The 19,497-nt window shown below is 52.0% G+C and overlaps 3 protein-coding genes across 11 annotated transcripts in view; 2 read left to right on the top strand and 1 right to left on the bottom strand.

Moving 5' to 3' along the window:
* PASK (PAS domain containing serine/threonine kinase) overlaps positions 1-5,737 on the top strand; it is a 37,586-nt gene extending 31,849 nt beyond the window's left edge. Inside the window, 4 exon segments of the mRNA XM_047721611.1 lie at positions 1,374-1,573; positions 3,303-3,436; positions 4,567-4,713; positions 5,351-5,737. Of these exon segments, the coding sequence (XP_047577567.1) occupies positions 1,374-1,573; positions 3,303-3,436; positions 4,567-4,713; positions 5,351-5,430 (561 nt within the window). The 3' untranslated portion in view covers positions 5,431-5,737.
* Positions 5,738-7,421: 1,684 nt separating this feature from the next.
* Positions 7,422-14,760, top strand: MTERF4 (mitochondrial transcription termination factor 4). Of its 2 annotated transcripts, none has more exons than XM_047721631.1 (4): positions 7,422-7,711; positions 9,074-9,569; positions 11,333-11,517; positions 12,211-14,760. In XM_047721631.1, exons 1-4 carry the CDS (start codon positions 7,691-7,693, stop codon positions 12,565-12,567), a joined length of 1,059 nt encoding a protein of 352 aa, XP_047577587.1. In that variant the 5' UTR covers positions 7,422-7,690; the 3' UTR covers positions 12,568-14,760. The 2 variants fall into 2 exon arrangements, with proteins under 2 accessions (XP_047577587.1, XP_047577586.1); XM_047721630.1 differs by lacking the exon at positions 7,422-7,711 and adding an exon at positions 7,931-7,945.
* The window catches only part of SNED1 (sushi, nidogen and EGF like domains 1), an 83,860-nt gene continuing 77,344 nt past the window's right edge, over positions 12,982-19,497 (bottom strand). For 4 of the 8 annotated variants that reach the window (XM_047721612.1, XM_047721616.1, XM_047721618.1 and 1 more), the window contains 2 exons: positions 18,724-18,767; positions 12,982-16,671 (listed from right to left, as the gene is read on the bottom strand). In XM_047721612.1, the coding sequence (XP_047577568.1) occupies positions 18,731-18,767 (37 nt within the window). In that variant the 3' untranslated portion in view covers positions 12,982-16,671; positions 18,724-18,730. Of the gene's footprint in view, positions 16,672-17,845; positions 17,856-18,723; positions 18,768-19,497 lie in introns of those variants that run through there. The other 4 variants (XM_047721613.1, XM_047721617.1, XM_047721614.1 and 1 more) reach the window with 3 other exon arrangements.

Below are 19,497 nucleotides of genomic sequence, written 5' to 3'. Positions count from 1 at the left end.
GGCTTCTCTGTCTGGACTCAGGTTCTCTTCAGACCTTTGTGGTGAATCCCTTGCTGCCAATTAATAAGCTTCCATGAAACTTTCACGTTCAGATTAATACGCAATTTCTCTTCTCAGCTGGACCCTGGCATGTATGTGTGCGCGTGTGTGTGTTTGTGTACATACGTGTGAGTGTCTGGGTGTGCACATGTGTGTATCTGTGCATGCATGGTTGTGTAGATCAGTATGCAGGTATGTTTTTGTTTGCAGATATGTGCATGTAAATGTGTATTTGTTTACTAGTTGTAAGTTAATTAATGGGGCACAGTTAACCCACCATTAACTGTAGCCTCTGATTCAAGAGTATTCACTTGTAAACATAAAATTGTCTCTAATCAAAATGACCATGTCCATGAAGACACTATGTTGATTGGTATGATTGGTGTCCAAATTGTGAATACAGTCAGAAATTTTACTCATCTCATTTAAACTTAACTGGAAGCTTCCTTATGTTCCTCTCTGTCATCAGACGTTGTGTAGGCTTCTCTGGTCTGGGCAGATAGCAGTTGTTGCTGTTCCCTTCCAGAGTGGGGATTGTTGCACTTGGCTTGCTGGAACAAAGCCCACTTCCAGGGGAATCATTTTACGTGCCTATGGACGAGAACCCCACGCATGCTGGGGCTCGAGTGGCTGATGCCGGGGGCTGCCCCCCGAGAAACCGCTAGAGACCAGAGGTGGGGGTTTGGAGACGTGGCTTCCGCTCTCAGCTCTGCCCCTCAATGCTGCATGAACTCTGGGCAAGATGCTTTCCTTCCGTGTGAACCAAAGGTGTCATGCTCAGTCTTTCTCTAGGGCCGCCTCCCATTTCACACCCAAACCACACTCATGGAAGCACCCACCACGTGTCTTTGTAGCTTTTGCTTGTGGTCGGTCTGTCCTTCCTCCTGAGATTGTCACTCTGTGTGTTGAGGGGTGAGTGACGCTTGTCTGTAGCACATGGAGAGAACCTGAAAATCATGTATTTGTGCTGGGGGACAAGTGGGGTGTTTGTGGGAGGGCATGAAGTGTCAGTTAGGCCAGACTAAGTCCTATTTCATTGCTAACGTTAATGTGTTGTATACTTAGCAATGTGCTGAGTGTCCTTTCTGCTACTAATGAGAATAATGAAATTTTAAGGAGGAATCCTGCCCTGGTGCATGCTGTTGCTGGGGGGTGCAGCCCGCCTGGACCTGCATCATGCCGGCTGAGCTGGATTGGGTCTGCATGTCCAGGGTTCTTTCCTGCCACTAGTTCATGAGGAATTAGATAAGAGGTGTTTTTCTTTGTTGTTTTGTCCTGTTTTCAAGTTAGTCCTTATCTTAGACACCTGTTTTCCTTGAATTGTCCGGTTGCAGCTAGTGGCAGCAGTGGGCTACCTGCGCTCCAAGAACGTCATTCACCGGGACATCAAGGACGAGAACATCGTCATTGCCGAGGACTTCACAATCAAGCTCATCGACTTTGGCTCTGCCGCCTACTTGGAGAAGGGCAGACTGTTTCACACGTTCTGTGGGACGATCGAGTACTGCGCCCCTGAAGTCCTCATGGGAAACCCGTACGTACGGCGCCAGACTGTGGCCAGACCTCACATCTTCCGGGGGTACCACAGGACTGCTTGGAGTTTAAGTGGGAGATGGTTTCCGCTGGTGCCTCTTCATGACACAGGCTGTGGAATGTTGATAAAGGTCTTGTGGGCAGACCAGCAAACTATGGTGGGCTAAGGGGAGGTAGGCCATGGCCACCGCTCTTTGTTGTGCTACATTCTCAACTCTTATGTGTGTTTGGAGTTTTATGTAATTGGATCTTTGAGAATAAGATGAAAGATCAAGATAGGAGGCCCAAAAGTTGAGACTCTTCAAGTAGGAGGAGAGGGTCTCTCTTCAGCTGGGTTTAGTCATGGCGATAACAGGCATAATAGCCAATTCCAATAACAGGTGGCTGGGCTGGCAGCCCGTGACATCCAGCATCGCAGGCACAAGTGCAGAGGACCCATGTCTGCCTGGACCTAGTTGGCCTTCCTGCTCCCACCAGGGGGACAGCGTGTCCCTGCCCCAGAGCCTGTGGGCTGCTGGGGGCCCTGGGCGGTGCTCAGGAAACCCTTCTCCTGTCATCTCCATGTGCACCCAGAACCACCAATAGGACATATTGAAGGGGGGTAGTCCCGGAAGGGCCTTGGGAGTTTCTCTAAAGATGTAATTTGATCAGCCTGGTGCCCACAGCATGCTGTTGGCTGCTGTCTTGTCCCGTGGTGGCCATTGGAGTTGGAGAGGGCCACCTGTCCTGGCCACAGGACCCTAACATGTGCTGTGTGGCTTGTCTGTTCCCCACCTTACCCCCTGCACCCGGGCTGGGATGCCCCCACGGGGGAGCGCAGGGTGATGGTGCCTCTCAGTGTTGCTCAGAGACCTCTGGTCCTCCCCAGGGCGTCCCCACTTTCTCCTGGAGCACCTGCCCTGACATTTCTCTAAACAACATGAAAATAGAAAGTGCTGAAGGGGGTTTTCTTGCCCCAGCTCCTATGGCCTCTTGTCCTGCACGTTCCTCACGTCTATCCTCCTGACCGCCCCCCCATCCTGGTCTTTGGCCTCATGATGTTCTGGGCCCTCTCTTCGCTCACAAGTGTCTCTTAGCCACGCTGTCTGACTCCGTGGTCTCTGATCTCTGGGCCAGAGCTGAGTGACCAGCCGGCTCCCGGGCAGCTTGGCTGCAGCGCCACACTTCTCTGTAAAGTGAAGTTGCCATTTCTTGGGCAGCTGTGGGGCTTAGGGTAAGAGCGCGGCCATCTTACAGGTGCCAGTGCACGGAAGCTGGGTGAGGTCCATCCTTACAGTGACAAAAGATGGCAGCAGGGCCCCATTGTACCCTGGTCCCCAGCCTGTTGCCCAGTTGGCCCAGCCTGGACCCCTCTGCCGCCTCCTTCACCCTCTCTAGGCGGCTGCTGTTGCCTTGACCCTCCTGCTCCTGTGTGGACTGGAGCCTACCCTCTGCTGTGCCTTCTCTCCACCTCCTCCAGGAACGACCCCCATCAGGAGGTGCTCTGCTCTCACGTGCTGTACGCCCTCTTATCTGGTGGTGGGCATCTCTCAGCTGCCCGGACGTGAAGCCTTGCTTTTGTTTCCTCCCCAGCATGTGGCTGGAGCATGGCTGGCTGGGGTGGAGGTGCTGGAATGGAGGGTGTAGTTGAGAAGGGCCAAGGAGCACGCTGAGGGCCACTGTCAGGGCTGCATGTGGGGCGAGCCGAGCCCTGATATGGCCCGAATGCCACCGCCACCTCCCCCTTGCAGATACAAGGGGCCAGAGCTGGAGATGTGGTCTCTGGGGGTCACACTGTACACGCTGATCTTTGAGGAGAACCCCTTCTGCGAGCTGGAGGAGACCATGGAGGCCACGATCCACCCCCCATACCTGGTGTCGGAAGGTAAGGGCGCCTGGTCCCCTGCCTCAAGCACGGCGACTCTGTCCATGCTGATAGCCTCATTGCTTTCTTTCTAGTCGTCAAACACTAATCTGAACAGAAGGGTAACTTGAATGTGACTAAACCCTCACGATAATTTTTTTTTAAAGATTTTATTTATTTATTTATTTGAGAGAGAGAGAGAAAGCACGTGAGCAGAAGTGAGGGGAGGAGCAAGACTGAGAGGGAGAAGCAGGCTCCCTGCTGAGCAGGGAGTCTGATGCGGGGTTCGATTCCAGGACCCTGGGATCGTGATCTGAGTCAAAGGCTGACACTTAACGCAGCCACCCACGTGCCCCTGGTCTCTCTTCTTACAAGGACACTACTCCCATCACGGAGCCTACCTTCATGACCTCATGTGACCCTGACCACTTTCCAGGCGCCACTGGGGGTTAGGGCTTCACCTGGGGTGGGGGCAGGTGTGGAGACAGTTCAGTCCCTAGCAGCCTAGAAGAGGGTTTTTGCAGCTTTGCTAAAGTTCGGGTTCCCATGAACTGTGCTTCCTGCAACGTGCTGTTCCACACACAAAATTGTTCCATGTGCTCTCTCACTGCATTCTCAAGATAATTCTGTGGGATGGTGAGGTCAGAGCAGCCCGGTTGAGAATACACCCACATTGTTATAGGAAATGGGACCCAAATCTAGACCCAAGGCTGGGGTTCTTCTCAGAGCCCGTGCCGCCTCCCGAGGTGACAATGCAGGGCTTGCCTGCGGCCACCTCCCTCCCCTCTCAGCACACAAACCTCATGTCATTGGAAGCTCTGCATGGCCAGAGCCCTGAGAGTAGGCTGAGCTCCGGAAGCTCCGCATGGAGGTTAGGTGAGCAGGGTGTGGGAGGTCCTGAACCCCACGCTTTCATTTCCGAGGGGACAAGCATGTCCTGCAGCTGGTCTCTGCAAGTAGCTGGGCCCGTGTGCCAGAACCCCCAGTTTCTTGTCAGTGGAGGTTCCCAGGCCACTTCTTGCCTAGTCGGAGGTACTCGCGGTGGGCAGACCTGGGACCTGCTGCTCTGAGACCTGTTCTTCTTGAACCCAAGCCCGGACCCACCATTGGTCTTCTGGCCACATGCCTAGGGTGGGTCTTTATGTCTCCAGATCTCATGAACCTCATGTCCGGGCTGCTGCAGCCTGTCCCCGAGCAGCGCACCACTCTGGAGAAGCTGGTGACAGACCCCTGGGTGACACAGCCTGTGAATCTTGCTAACTACACCTGGGATGAGGTGTGTCGCATGAACAAGCCAGGTAAGACGCATGACATGTGCAAAGAAGGTAAGGAGGAGTTTCCCAGGTGACCTTCCTGGGTCTGGGGAGGAGGCAGCTCCCTCCTCCATGCTGTCCTGGACACAAATGTCAGGGCCTGTAGCTGGCTTGTTACCTGTGGAACAAATGGGGCTTGATTCTGTCCCAGAGGTCCTTGAACATCACTGGGTCCTTAGAAGGTGGGTGAGCACCCAGGGGAGCCCCTGAGAAGGAGGCATGCACAGGAGGGGCTCGGGGCGTGGGCCAGAGGGTTTGAGAGCAGCCGGAGGTGGCCTAAGCCAGCAGAAGGGGAGGGTAAGGCTGCAGACAGCGAGGGACATGCTCTGAGGGGACCCAGGGGCCCTGGCTCTTCCAGTGAGGCTCCTGGCTGCAGAGCTGGTGGCAGTAGGCTGGTGTGTGTTGTTGCTGCTGCTCAGGGTGGGTGGACCCAGCTGGTGTTGGGGGGTCCAGGCATAGACACCCCGCAGCACCCCGATGGGGGCCGGGGACACTGCAGCAGTGCCAGGCGAGTTCTCGAGGGCCCCGCAAGTGTCTTTTGTTCCTAGAAATTCTACCAGAGAGAAGCAAGTGTCTTAGGATCTTGTGTTAACACCCAATACAATGTCATCTTCTTTCTCAGAAAGCGGAGCGCTGTCCGGTGTGAGCCTGGAGACAGAGAGCAGGTGTGCCAGGGAGGTGGCGTGGGCGCTGGAGCCCTGAGGGGCCTTGTGCCCTACGGGAGACCCCTGAGAAGCCAACTCCAGTTCCCCGCTGCTCTTCATCATTCGCTCGGGATCAAGGTGTTTTCAAGCCCCATCCAGGCAAAGAAAGTAAATTTGCAAGCATTAGGCCCAATTCACCTTATAAAAACTCCCGTGCAAGTTTGAGAAATGCTAGGACAAAAACCAGTGGTGTTACCAGATTTTAGGTTTATAAATAGACTTGGAATTCATTTTTCACATGACCTTGGAAAAGCATTCTAGTGTTCTGTTGAGTTTTGCGCTGTTAAAGGGCTTTTATTTGTCAACTTAAGAGTCTTTAATCTTTCTGATTTTGTATATATGCATGTGTGTTTGTTTCCCCTGACTTGACATGTGCTCATCTCATGTGTGGAGTTTGTAGAACTGATTAGCCAGATGACCAGACTATTTCATTAACTTATTTTTTTGAACATTTCCAAATTAATTTTGTAGTGAACCATGACTATGACTGAACTGTTCCACGATGCTGGTGTGGGAATGATTTCATTTATGTTTACGTTTGTGTACCCGCACCTGCCCTCACTGGAGAGGGTTCAGCCTCCATCAGCTTGGGGGTCCCTCCCCCGGGGTGGGCCCTGAGCCCTGCAGCTTGTTCAGTCTAAGGAGGCTGGGTGGGGACCAGCTGTCCTTAGGCACGTCCCTTCTCCTCTGCTCACTGCTCCAGCCCACCCTCCGTCTGGGTCCTGCTGCCCACCCTGATGCCCTCCCCACAACCTGGATATCCAGCCCGTCAGTGCTGGGCGTCCACCCCTGTCTCCTTCCCATCTGGTTTAGGTGCCTGGGGGTCTCTAGCACACTTAGATGTCTCCTCCCTTCCAGGCTCCAACCCACGCTGTCTGAAACAGGATCAAGAATCTCAAGGAGCAGGTGCAAAGCAGCCTTTATTTGATCTGTGTTGGAGGGGAGGGAGTGGTTAGAAGTAAAAGGGACACCTTTCATTCTTTTCCTTGCTAAGAACAGAAGAAGAGAAGAAAAAACCTAAGACGCCCCCACCCCCTCTCCACCACATCATCACTCTCCGCAGGTTGAAGGCTCTGGCAGAGTCCTCAGAAAAATGCTCATGGGCCACGCAGCTTTGGTCAAGTTCTGTGCTCATTTTCTGCTGTTCGTTTGGGGAGCACTCAGCTGTCTCTCAATATCTCAGGACGCCCAGGCAGCAGTTAACTCCCGACCTTGAGGCGAGGGGCTACCACCCTGCCCTTCCTTTGGAACGCACTGCGTGAGTCCCTGCCCTCCGCGAGACTGGCTGATATAGCAGGGGGAGAGGCTGCAGAGGCGTGGATTTCAGGAGCACATTTTGTGAAGTGCGTAGTAAGAAGTGACGTTTACCCTTCAGAATTAAAATTAATTTCATGATATCCTAAGAACTCTTCTCCAGAGTGAAAAAACTCAAGGGTTTTCCTTGTAGTATTTACGATGCTTGTAACACCTTTAACAAGTTACAGGTGTGCAACGGCTTACCCAGGCCAAGTACTGGCTCTCTGAGGACGGGTTTACAAGAAACAGTTCTCCAAACCCATCCCACGGGGTGACAGTAGATCCGGCGCCCTGAGGGTGTTCTTCGCGGAAAGCCTCAGGTGGCAGGTCTCCGTAGCGCCCGTGAGCCCAGACGGCGGCAGTTTCCGCGCTGGAGGCGCTGGCTTCCCAGCCGCGCCTCACTCCCGGCGCCGGTTTCCGGTTTAGCCTCACGGACGGGCTCCATCCCGGGGTCGGATGGCTCACGAGGGGATCCTTAAAGTTTCGAGTGTAAAGCACGAGTTTCTTCTGAGGTGTCGACAGCTGGACACTTGAAGAAAGCTGGAGTAACAATCGGCGAACAAACCAGCCTCCCTGGCGGCCGCGGGGCGGGGACTCTCCAGTTTCCGACTCCGAGTCTCGGGGCGGGGCCGGCGCAGTGCCGGGAGCGCCCGCCAGGGGGAGGCAGCCAGCGAGTGGGGAGGGATCCCCGCGCCCCCGCGCCCCGAAGAGCCAGGCCGCCGGCAGTGGTGCGGAGCGGATGCGAGGGAGGGCGCTGTGCATTTGCCGCGCAGGCGGAGAGCCCTGGAGGGCGGGAAAGCCGGGCGGCGCCGGCCGGAGGAGCAGGGGCGGGGCCGCGGTGGAACGCGCCGTCCGCGAGCACGCGCTTGCCAGGGGGAGGGCGGAATGAGGACCGCCGAGGGCGGAAGCGCTTGCCAGGGGAAGAGCGGAAGTGCGGACAGGCGAGTTGCGGCTTGCAAGCCATGGCAGCGCTCGGCCGGCAGGTGAGGTGGCACTCTGTGCTGGGGCTCCGCGCGGTTGCGGAGGAGCCGCCGCCGGGTGTTTCTTCTCGAAAGCGGAGCCTTCCCGGCGGCTGGGTGGAGGGAGCGGCGGGCGCGCCGATAGGACGGGAGCGCGAGAGCGTGGAGCGCTCAGGCGATTGGCGTGGGCGTCCGACAGGTCCTGTGGCGCGGGGTCTGTGGGGCGGGGTCCTGTGGAGCGGGATCCTGTGACGCGGGGTGTGTGGAGCTGGGTCCTGTGACGCAGGGTCTGTGACGCGGGTCCTGTGACGCGGGATCTGTGGGGCAGCGTCCTGTGGCGCGGGGTCTGTGGAGCGCGGTCCTGTGGGGCGGGGTCCTGTGACGCGGGGGGTCTGTGGAGCCCGGTCCTGTGGTGCGGGTTACTGTAACGCGGGGTCTGTGGAGCTGGGGCCTGTGGGGCGGGATTCTGTGACGCGGGGTGTGTGGAGTCTGGTCCTCTGGCGCGGGGTCTGTGGCGCCGGGTCCTGTCGCGCGGGATCTTGTGACGCGGGGTATGTGGAGTTGGGTCCTGTGGCGCGGGGTCTGTGGCGCAGGGTCCTGTGGCGCAGGGTCCTGCGGCGAGGAAGTTAGGCTCGGGAGTGTGCGGACGCGCGTGAGGTCCCGGGCTTCAGGGTGGGAACCAGCTCGCACCCTCGCTGTTGGCCTGGGAGTGATTGCCCGCTGTCGTACGTGGGACACAGCGACAGAGAACGAGGGCTTGAGGGCTTCTCGGAGATTCGCAATCTCTGCAGAAAAGCAGGCTTCCGGGAGTGCGGCTCCAGGGTGGTCTCTCCTGCGTGGTTTTACCGCCACGAACAGAGCACTTGCATCTGTGTGAAGCAACATCATCTCCTACGTTCCTCCCGCAGAAGCCTCTCTGCTCCCTGAGTGTTGAGCCGGGACTTAGGTTTAGGGTGCGACCCCTTTTGTGAGCGGTCACATGCATACCAATACACTTTGGTTTCTGTCTTCCTGCTCCTCTCTTTTTCAATCTGCTGCACCAGGCGCTGCCCCTTAGAGGGTAGAGGAAAAGGACCTGCACATACCCAAACGCCCTTTACCGCTGGCCTTGGGATAGTTCTCTCCTGCTCCTCCCTGCTATGTCCCCTCTGTTAGGGCAGCAGGAGCTGGTAGAGACTTGCTTGGCTGTCATGATGCTCTGCTCTCTGTAGGAACGCTGCCTTCTCTGCAGGCTTTTCATGCTCAGATTGGAGTTTGCAGGTTGTTGTAAAGTTTGCTATTGTTCTGTGGAACCAAGGTACTAAATAACGTTGCTCCAGAATCCCGTGGTCTCCTCTACATTGGAGTGGTGAGGAACTGATCCCCGTTTGGTGCTGTGTCTCATAGGTCTTCGACTGGCACCGCCTGGTCCCCCTCACCTGGGCCCATGTTGCTAGGCAGACCCATCGAGGAGAACAGAAAAGGACGTGTCCATCTTTATTGTGTAAACTGACCACAGCCTCCAATGGAGGGGACCTCGAGAAGTTATCCCATGTGGAATCCGGAACTTACGTGCAGGAACCAGCGTGCAGGATGCGTCTCACTCGGTACTCCCTTGAGAAGCAGAGGACTCTCGTGGCTCGAGGGTTTGTGGAGCGAGAGAAGGTCATCAGTTCCCTCCTGGACATGGGTTTCAGTGACATCCACATTAACGGATTGCTCCATCTGTGGCCAGGTACACACACTCAACAGTTGCTGGACATCATTTCAGAATTAATACTCTTGGGTTTGAACCCAGAGCCTGTGTACATGGCCTTGAAGCAAAGTCCTCAGTTGTTGAAACTACCTATAGTGCACATGAAGAAGCGCTCTGGCTATCTGCGAAAGCTTGGTCTTGGAGAAGGTAAAAGAAGGCCCTGATTTTATGTCCAGTGCTGAGGAGTTGGGGTTGGGGGGCAAGTAGCCCAGATGGGGTGGGCTAGGGGAGGGTTCTGGGGGAAGTTCTTGAGAGTAATGTGTGGTTTGGCTTGGAGGTAAGAAGCAGTGATCTCTGCAGATGGCACTGCCAGAGGGAATGGAGGCACTTGTCTGGTTTGCTCAGTGTGGGGGCTCTGTTCCAGTGTAGCTTCTGGAACACTGAATGGGTGGTGAGCCTGTGGTATGTGCTCGTGCTCAGCAGGTAGAGGTCAGTGTGTGGCAATAACATTCACGTACCTATGCAGTCATTGATATTTACCTTAGCTTGAAGTGTCGTCTGTACAACGTAAAGCCAAAGGCTTTCTATAAGGTCCCTTGTAAAGATTTGGGTTCCAGTGGAACCTGAGATTGTCCCAGAATCCTAGGAAACAGAGAAGTGACTATTCCCCCAATAAGATTCACATCTCAAGGATTCTAGGGTTTCATTGGATCCCCGGGTAGGCCTTGAGGAGAAGGGGGCTAGGAGCCCATGAGGGTCCCAGGGATCCTTATGCACGTTGACCCCAGGAGGGCCACTGTATTGTTTCATTTTTTGATCCCTACTGATAAGATATTGTTGGGGGGGGGGGGATACTGTTGTTTGGCGATCTATTTCAGAGGCTTTCAGAAGATAAGGAAGAACATAGCCTTATGCGGTTCTCTTGACAGATTGCTTATTGCAGTATAATCTAAAAGGCTAAATTTAATAGTCATATGCTGTGATTATATGTTACGAAGTTTAGCAAAGCCTTCTGCTGCAGAGGGAAAATCCAAACTCCTGAAAGTCATCTAGAGACATTTTAGCAAGACAATGAGTAGCTCATCTGTTAGAAAGATTGTTAATACCAGTTTAAATAAGTGATTTTAAGTTTCCAGGTGCTGAATTTTGCCCAGCTATCCATGGGAAGACCATAGGCCCCAATTTCCCTTCAGTAGTCTCAGTTACCCTAATGTGTTAAGAGGACCTCTTTTGCTCAGTATTGCCCTAATGTGGATAAAAGATATGGTCACCCCACTAATTAGGGCATCATTGTTTGTGGCTGTGCCTCATGAGTATTCTCGTCATTATTGTATGAATAATTATTATCATGTTAGGGTCCGTAATCAAAGGAGCAAGTCTGATACAAAGCAAAGGTCAAGCGAAGAATCAAACTGACTGGTCGGTTTGATTCTCGATGCTTGGCGTGAAATAAAGCTTTGCTTGACCTTCACTTTGTATCAGTCTCGCTCCTTTGATTACGGACCCTAACAATCGTGGAACACCTTTTCATTGAGTTCGGGCTCTCAGATCTTAGGAACATTGGTTGTCGCTTCAGTGACTGTTTCATTGTGGAACGAAGTGTCAACCTGCAGCCCTCATGTGGGGGAATCTACGTCTCCTTCTACTGTCTGCTCCTTCCATTAGATCCCCTGGGAAATTCTTTAGATGATGAGGGTAAGGGGAGGAAGCCAAGAATAAGAGGTTTATGCCATTCAGCTGGGAGGCCAGTAAGAGGCCTCCTTTTTATACCAGGGAGGGGGTCAGTGAGGAGATGTGTTCTTCTGGCCCCTCCCACTGCCATGTGCTCCTGGGCAGGCATTGGAAACCGCCAGTCAACGGGGAGGAGTGCATCCTCCTTCCCTTTTCAAATGCTGGCTTAGATGTGACAAGCCCCTTGTTTTTCTGGAATATCCTAAAATTATATACTTATCCTTTTTTATGTTCTGCAGGGAAACTAAAGACAGTTCTTCTCTGTTCCCCTGAAATCTTCACCATGCATCAGAGGGACATTGACAGCATTGTTGGTGTTCTCAAGGAGAAATGTCTTTTCACGGTACAACAGGTGACCAAGATTTTACACAGATGCCCCTATGTTCTTCGGGAGGACCCCGGTGAACTGGAATACAAATTCCAGGTGAGGATGACCGGTAGGGGATTTGGGAAGTAACAACACGTTCGTTGTAGTAAGGGTCATTTCCATGGAAGAGAAGCCACAGGAACCCCGAGGGCGAGTGGGTGAGCTGAAAAGCTTAGATCCTCTTTGCACATACCAGCCAGAGAGAACCTGGCTCTGGTCTTTCACTTCTTTACAGAAAACCTACCCTGCAACTTTTCTGCTGTTAATAATGAATGACCCAGTCCCATTCCTGGGGTCCAAATGGGGCCTCTCTTTGAAGTAGCTAATTTAAAAAGAGCTAAAAATCTTCCTTTCTTTAGAACATATTCTGCATATTGATTTTGGAAGCATAATTGTGACAGTTGTCCTAATTTTGGGGTAACAATTATGACAACTTAGGTCAAATTGCTAGATGTTTGCTGAATTTTTTGCCTGTTCTTTCAATACTGATATTTTTTTTTCTGAGAAACAACTGAATTTATCCCTTTTGTCCCTTTATTTTCTGCTAAGTTTTTCTCAATATGAATTTGAAAATGCTTTGAAAACTGTTAGCCATCACACAAGTGCAGGGCATCATAGAGAGTCCTGGCATCGCTGGTTGGGCAGCTTTTTTGTGAGTACTTTGAATAGCTTGCATTGATTACAGACAGTGGTAGGACAGGTTGTAGGTTACTGTGCCCGGGACTCCTCTAATTGTGTCTGTCTTCCCAGTATGCCTATTTTAGGATGGGGGTTAAACACTCAGACATGGTGCGGACTGACTTCCTGCAATACTCCATAACCAAGATCAAGCAGAGACACGTGTTCCTCGAGCGCCTAGGACGGTACCAAACCCCTGATAAGAAGGGTCAGACACATATTACCAATCCTCTCCTTAAGGACATTCTCAGAGTCTCAGAAGCTGAGTTTCTGGCCAGGACAGCCTGTTCTTCCGCTGAGGAGTTTGAAGTTTTTAAGAAGCTCTTTGCTCGGGAGGAGGAAGAGGGGTCTGAGAGCCACATGCCTTACAGTAAAAGCTTAAGTCTGGATGAGGATGAGGATGAGGACGAGGAGGAGGTGGAAGAGTGACGGGAGGATGGAGGTTGGGAATGAAGAGCCCAGCGATACCAAAGAGTATTATGATTTTCTCAAAGTTTTCAAGAGTTTCACTTGGACCTTGTCATGTTATTTTTCCTTCTAAAACTGGTCTTCTGATGAAACTTAAATCACGTGAAAAGTGGGTCAGACTAAACAGGAGCTGCCTTGGTTTGATCTATTGTTAGGTTTCTGTTGGGGGGGCCCTCTTCCTTCCTGTGTGGAAGACAGACTCTGAGCTGTTAAAATCAGGGGACTCAATACCTCAACATTTGGTTTTGTTTTTTTCCTCTGTTGATATGTGATAACTTCATGACAGTGTGGGGAATGGGGTTCTTGCCTCTGGTTCAGGTGTCATTTTACATTTCCTTATAGTGATAAAGATAAAATTATGAGTAGGCACTGAGGTTTTAATACATCACAGCACTTTATTTTATGCAAACAAGTAGCAGGTTTTCCCCAAAAACACTTGTGTTTTTAATCCACAAATACTGCTTCATAATTGTGTTCAGTGTACAGCATTGTCAAGGAAGGTGGTTAGTGATGGTTTCATTTTGCATAGCTGCTTAATGCCAGCTGAGTGTTCAGGTACTTTTCTCTCTCTCTGGGAAGAATGGGCCCTGGCTCTGACCTTTCAGGGAAGTTGGCTTTGCTCCTGGCTTGTGGGCAGTCTGCAGGCCCACAGTTTCTGGTTGCTAGTGAGTGCTGCCCTGGAGTGTGCTAGAACAGGAGGGGGTTGGGGGAGGGCGGTGTCATCCGGTAACCTCCCCATTGCCCATCTCACAGAGGCAGCTTCTGAGACCGGAGGAGAAGAGCACTTGCACAGGGTCTTTGAGTGGGTTGGGGCCTGGTGTCCTTCAGGGAGCTCCCAGGACACTGTGGTGGTGGGAGTCCCCTTGGGAAACCTGGGGTGCTGAGGGGTGATTTAAAGAGTTGGGTTGGGGGTAGATTTTGATGTTAGTTGTCTCTGAGGTAGAGGCTCAGCCCTCATGGCATGGGCTCTATGAGGGAGGACTGGTGCACCCCAGAATGTCCTGGGCATCCCTTCCTTGAGGAGGGCTGGCACATGGTTGTTGATACAGAAAGCATTTTTGGTGATGTGATCAAAATCCAGGACTTGACAGCATTTTAACAACTAGGTAAAACCGCTTGTCCTTATTTTCCCTGCAGAGACTGAGTAAGAGTCTTGTCAGGCAGCAGTTTCCACCTGGAGTGACCTTGACCCCAGGGAGCATCCAGCAACATCTGAGGACGTTTTTGGTTGTTAGGACTGAGGGAGGGTGCCATTGGGGTCCCGCGGCTGGGGGCTGGGTTGCTGTGAACCATCCTGTGGTGCATAGGGCAGCCGCAGACAGGGCCGTGCAGCCTGAAACATCAGCAGTGCTGAGGCCTAGGAGCTGCCTGATGGCCTGGTGCAGCAGAATACAGTTGTATGGGTTTGTGGGAATGCCCGATTGGAAGCAGGCTGACACTGTTTTTGTTTTGTTTAAAAGAAAGTAAATAACTGAGTTTTTAAGTTCCTTTCCTGTGTTTACCAGAATGCTGCTGGGAGATGTGAGCTGTGTTTACTGTGGGGACTCAGCACTGAGGTGTGGATACTTTTGTTTTTTTCTGGGCTTATGTTCCAGCATGATGGCAAAAAGAAAGACATTTTCTGCAAAAGAAAAGTAGCTCAGTGAATCCCCGTGTGTGGGAGTGAGATGTGGTGGCAGGAGGCAGCCACGGGAAGAGCCCCAGCTGAGGGAGGTGCCTGTTGGGCTTGCTGGTGGGAGAGCTGTGGCGTTGGCACAGGTCTCCTCACCCGCCTCTGTGACAGCCCACATGCAATGGGAAGGAAGGCTTTGTCTTTACTGGTTTTCTTGGCCATGGGCAAAATTACTAAAAATGAAGATATTTCAATCTGCCACTGTTTTCACTTACTCTTCCATCTTGTGGCGTTCCCAACTGACCGACACTTTCCGTGGAACCTCAGATGGGTTCTTATGTCCAGTTGGGGGACTAAGAATTATAAATTTGCATGATTAGCGTGGCTAACTTAGCAACTCATGATTGCTCCTTTCATTTTGATAAAGAAATGAATTTTTATGCACCTGAGAATTTTGATTGCATTAATATTAATTTCCTTGGGTAGAGTTTGACTGTATGTTTGAGGAAGACGCTGGAGTTTTTGAAGGGATTTTGTGAAAACAGTGTCTCATTTAGAATGTTTCCAGGATGAATTGTAATTCCTTTGCATCACGAAGTCTTTTTACTAGATATCTAATTTGTAAAACATCAAGAGGAGTTAATCATAAGACAACACAGCACCAAGCTCAGGATTCAGTAGACTATTTCTTGTAGAAACAAATGTTTCTATTAAAGACTGGAACACATTAGTGTTCTCATGGCTGATGGGTTGAGGTCATTAACATCATAGTAGAGTTTCATCTATTTTTCCAGTGATAACACTTGATCTTGCCACTTGCTAGCGATGCTGTAGCTTACATAGACACACAGTGACTGGTCCTGGCGACACAGCAAAAGTCAGCAGTACACATGCATGGCCGTGGTGTTCTCTCGACTCGCCCAGTGCCGGTGCCCCGGACTGAGCACGGCCGTCTTCTCCGGGTGGGCCGGGGACGCCGGGGGCGCTGTGGGTACAGTAGAGACTTCTTGAAATGACGGTTCCTCCTCTCTGAAAACAAATTGTGTAAAACACAGACATGTGCACACAAAATTTTAATAAAAAGCCTAAAATATACTCTTAACTCTTCCAACAATGTTTTTATAAAAGATGAGAAGGTGTGCCTTCTGTGGCTGTAGGGCTCACTTGGGACAGAGTCCGTGGCAGATGCGTGGGGGCTTGAGTCAGCTGCTACGATGCTCTGCGGACTCGAGGTGGGGTTGGCTTGCATGGCTTGTGCCTCCTCTGCAGGGATAGCCAGAGCGGTCAGAAGCGTGTGGGGAAGCCCCTGCGGCAAGCCAGGGCCACATTCTGCTGAAGAGGGAAATGTGTGAAAGACCACGCTAGCTGGCAGCCTGGACTAGTGCCACTCGAGTCAAGTACTGAAGCAGTCTTGAGCTGGGACGGGTCTGGCCTGCCCCGATCGTCCATCTCCATGGTGTTCAGGCTCTGCATGTGTTGGGGTGTCGTGTTGTGCTTCTGTGAGGCTCAGGGCTCTTGGTGCCGTGCCGTGACTTGTCATCGGTGTGGGGGTGGGTAGCTTTCTCTGCATAAGTCTGAGGACTGGGTGACTCGATAGACCAGGGCTTGGCCAAGTGTGGCCAGGAAATTTGCCCCCTCGTTTAGTAAATGTGGTTTCACTGGAACAGCCACACCCTTAGGGTCACTTGTCTGTGACTGTGGTTGTGTCACCAGTGCCGAACTGAGTAGTTGCCACAGAGACGGGTTGGTCCACAAAACCTAAAATAGTCACTGAGAAAAAGTTGAAGACTAAGTGTCTAAACTCCATCTTAGTATGAATGAACACTTTGTCTTTTGTAATCTACTGGTCCATGTGATGGGGCTGTAGTCCACCACATATCAGCACAAAGAATTTGCTGGAGGAGAGTTGGGTGGGGCGCCTAGAACTTGGCTTCCCTTTCTGTCTGGCCTCACCACCAACCCTTCCTGGCACCACTGTCTCCACTGTGGAAGCTGGAAGGCAGTTCCTCTCAGTTTGATTGTTAGATCTCAGGCAGAAAATTGCCCTCTGACTTTGGAATCTGAGAACTGGTTCCTGGATGCTGCAGGAGCCTTGCTGGCTGGCAGCCCTGCTCATCCAGCGCCCAGGTGCACATGGCAGTTGCTCCCTGGCCACGGTGCAGACTGTCCCTGTAGGAGACGGCAGCCAGGGCTACAGCACAGGCTGTTCCATGCATTGCAGGACTGGGAGGTGATTTGGCCCAGAGGGTCTCCCTGGTGTGGCCTTGAAGGGAGGTGGGCTGGACCCTGCCTGGCCTGGCCGTCCCATCTTCTAGAGAGAAGCGGCAGAGGGGACAGATGCGAGCCAGGACCTGGTCTTTCATGGTGTCCTTTCAGTCCAATTTTAGACCCCGCCTTCCTGGGCTTTAGGAGCTCATGAGGTTGATGGAGTATAACAAGAACGTCCCGAATCCCTTGAAGAGAAAAGAGACTGGGGCATGAGGAGAATGACACCCATTCCTCTTTAAAATGCAGCTTCAGTTTCTTTGAGCAGCCCTCGGTCCCTGCCCCCAAAGGACCCAGTGTTCCTGCCTCTAATGTGGTTGTGGACAGGAGGGAGGTGTGCTGAGAGCATGGACTATGTGGCCCAGGGCCGGGGACATTGGGGGAGCATTGCTGCTGTTAATGCTGAAAGCTTCAGGCTGCTCCCCTTCCAGCTGGCCATGCCCTTGGATCCTTCCCCTGAAGACCGGGGCTGCCCCCTGTTGCTCTGGGTTGAAACGAATTCCAGTTTATTTGCATTTGCTCCATTGTTTCAAGAATGGGTATTCTAAAAGCTAGTATTTGATAATTTGGTAGTTGAGGTTTTCTGATTGTTTTTTGTTTTGTTTTCTGATTTGTTTTTATAGAAATGGATTTGCTAAGTTGGAAAAAAAAAGGTATTGCTGTTTCAGGTGACTTACTGTGATAGAAATATTTGAAGCCCAAATTATGTTTGTGGGTTCTTAATCCTAGTAGTGAATTGTTTATGAGCTGTGGAGCATATTTTGGATTTGTGTGTCTTGGGAGCATAAGGTGGGAGGGGAAGTAATGTCTTTGAGGATGCAGGAGCTGAACACAGACTTTTGGAAAAATCTGCCAGGGGCTATTTGCCAAGGCCACACCCCGCAGATCCCAGCCTCAGTCTTCCCCGCTTGGCTGGTGCAGATGTTCTTCATGTGGGTCAGCCTATATCTGTGAAGCTCTTTTGCTTCAGCTTCTTTGTAAAGGTTCTGAGTAACATTTCTTCCTCATCTCCTCAGCCCCATAAGACAGTGTAGCCTGTTCCTGAAGCTGCTTGTTCCTCAGGGTGCCTCACTGCCCTCTCAGCACCAGGAACATGGACTACTTTGAGGCTCATTTATGGAGTGGAAGGTGGAAGCTGCCTTAGGCCAACTCAGTTCCCCCCTTGTTCCCTGTGACATCATGCTAACAAGAAACTGTGCTCAAGCGGGCACCTTGAAATTATAAAACACTTGCTTAAAAAATCCGCAGAGAGGGGCACCTGGGTGGCTCAGTGGGTTAAGCCTCTGCCTTCAGCTCAGGTCATGGTCTCAGGGTCCTGGGATCGAGCCCCACATGGGTCTCTCTGCTCAGTGGGGAGCCTGCTTCCTCCTCTCTCTCTGCCTGCCTCTTTGCCTACTTGTGATCTCTCTGTCAAATAAATAAATAAAATCTTAAAAAAAAGAAAAACTGCGCTCAATGTGAGACTGAGTACAGGTGGTGGGTGGGTTGCTATGATTCAACCCAGTATCTCCCTGACTGTAATGAAGACTTTGACAGAGTTTATTGGGGGGTGGGGTTAGGGTTGGAGGGTGTTGAGTTGCCAGAAGACTTTGGGAAATGCCAGATTAAGCAGGAATAGAGTTAGAAAGTTTCTTTCATTTCAGGATTCCAGTGTTTAGGATTCCTGTGTCTGTTGGAAATTCTCTAGTGGGAGAGTCTTCAGGATTTCTCCAAAGTTATGTGATCAAGGCCCCACACCCCAATTTTTCTTTTGATAGATTGCCATTCTCAGGGTCTGGGAGGCCCTCCCTTGAACCCCCGCACTCCTATATCTGGGCATCCCGGGCCCCTCCCACCGTCCTCTCCCCACTCCTCCCCTGCTGCCACCCCTTCTAGATGCCCTTCTCAGTCCCACCTCCATGAGTACTCAGCCCCTGTGCCCACCTCCAGCTGTTGCTGCTGATGGGAAAGGGTTTCTCCGTTTACTTGGAGTCAGTGGGATTCGTCCTTACCCCCAGATGGCCTCATTTCCACTTGGAAGTGCATCTGTGCCTGGTTTATGTCTATTGGGAGGCCTTAGGTATTTTTTTTCTCTCCCATTTTAATCCCCTCAGGGAATTCTGAAACTCCTGGTCTGGGAGTTTGTAATAAAGAGGGCACAGCTGAGCTCCCCAAGTAGACAGCAGCCCTCCTGGAGGCCACATGCTGGGACAGCCACTCTAGCTTTCCCGCAGTTCTGCCAGCTGTGGTGGGGAACGTACCTGTACCCTAAGATTTCTTCAGTGTTGGACTGTTACTGTGTTTCCTGAAATAGAGAAAGGTGGCTTATGAAAAAGAGATATACCTGGAACCCAGGCTGCCTGCTGGTGTCCTGTCTTTGCCTCACATATATTCCATTTTGGGGAGCACCGTCAGTGAGACACTGATGCAGAGATTAGCATTTTAGTCTATGTGTGTCCCCTTGGCTGGCTGTAAGTCATGGGAATGAAAGCAGGGTGTAGAAGAAAGAAAGTGGAAGAGACAGGTACCGCGCTAGGTCAAGCAGGTGTTGAATTGCATCCCCGGGTACTCAGGAATGCAAGCCCTAGGGGGTGTGGCTCCCAGTGGGTCTGTGCAGAGTGACTGGGGTGAGGAGTCTGCTGTTGGGAAGGCCCCCAACACATTCATGCAGCACATTATGTAATAATTCCTCTGACTCCCTTGAGCCCTCTGGGGAAAGAACCTGGCTGTGAGTGAGTAAAAAATAGAGATATACTATATATATAGTTATATACTTGCATCTGTCAATAATGTTCCATGCTTCCCAATTCTAGCACCAGAGTGACCCCGAGCACCCACCATGTGAGCCCCTCCCAGCGTGCACCTTGTGATCCCCTCTTAGCACCCAGGGTGTGACCTCCCCCCAGCATCCACTGTGTGATTACCTTCTAGTGCCCCCGTGTGATCCCCTCCTGGCACCCACCATGTGACCTCCCCCTGGTGCCCACCATGTGATCCCCTCCCGGCACCCACCATGTGACCTCCCCCTGGCACCC

The sequence above is a fragment of the Lutra lutra genome, chromosome 3 (genome assembly GCF_902655055.1).
Source record: "Lutra lutra chromosome 3, mLutLut1.2, whole genome shotgun sequence".
In the NCBI taxonomy this organism is placed as follows: Eukaryota; Metazoa; Chordata; class Mammalia; order Carnivora; family Mustelidae; genus Lutra; species Lutra lutra.
This window is presented reverse-complemented; position numbering and strand designations above follow the sequence as displayed.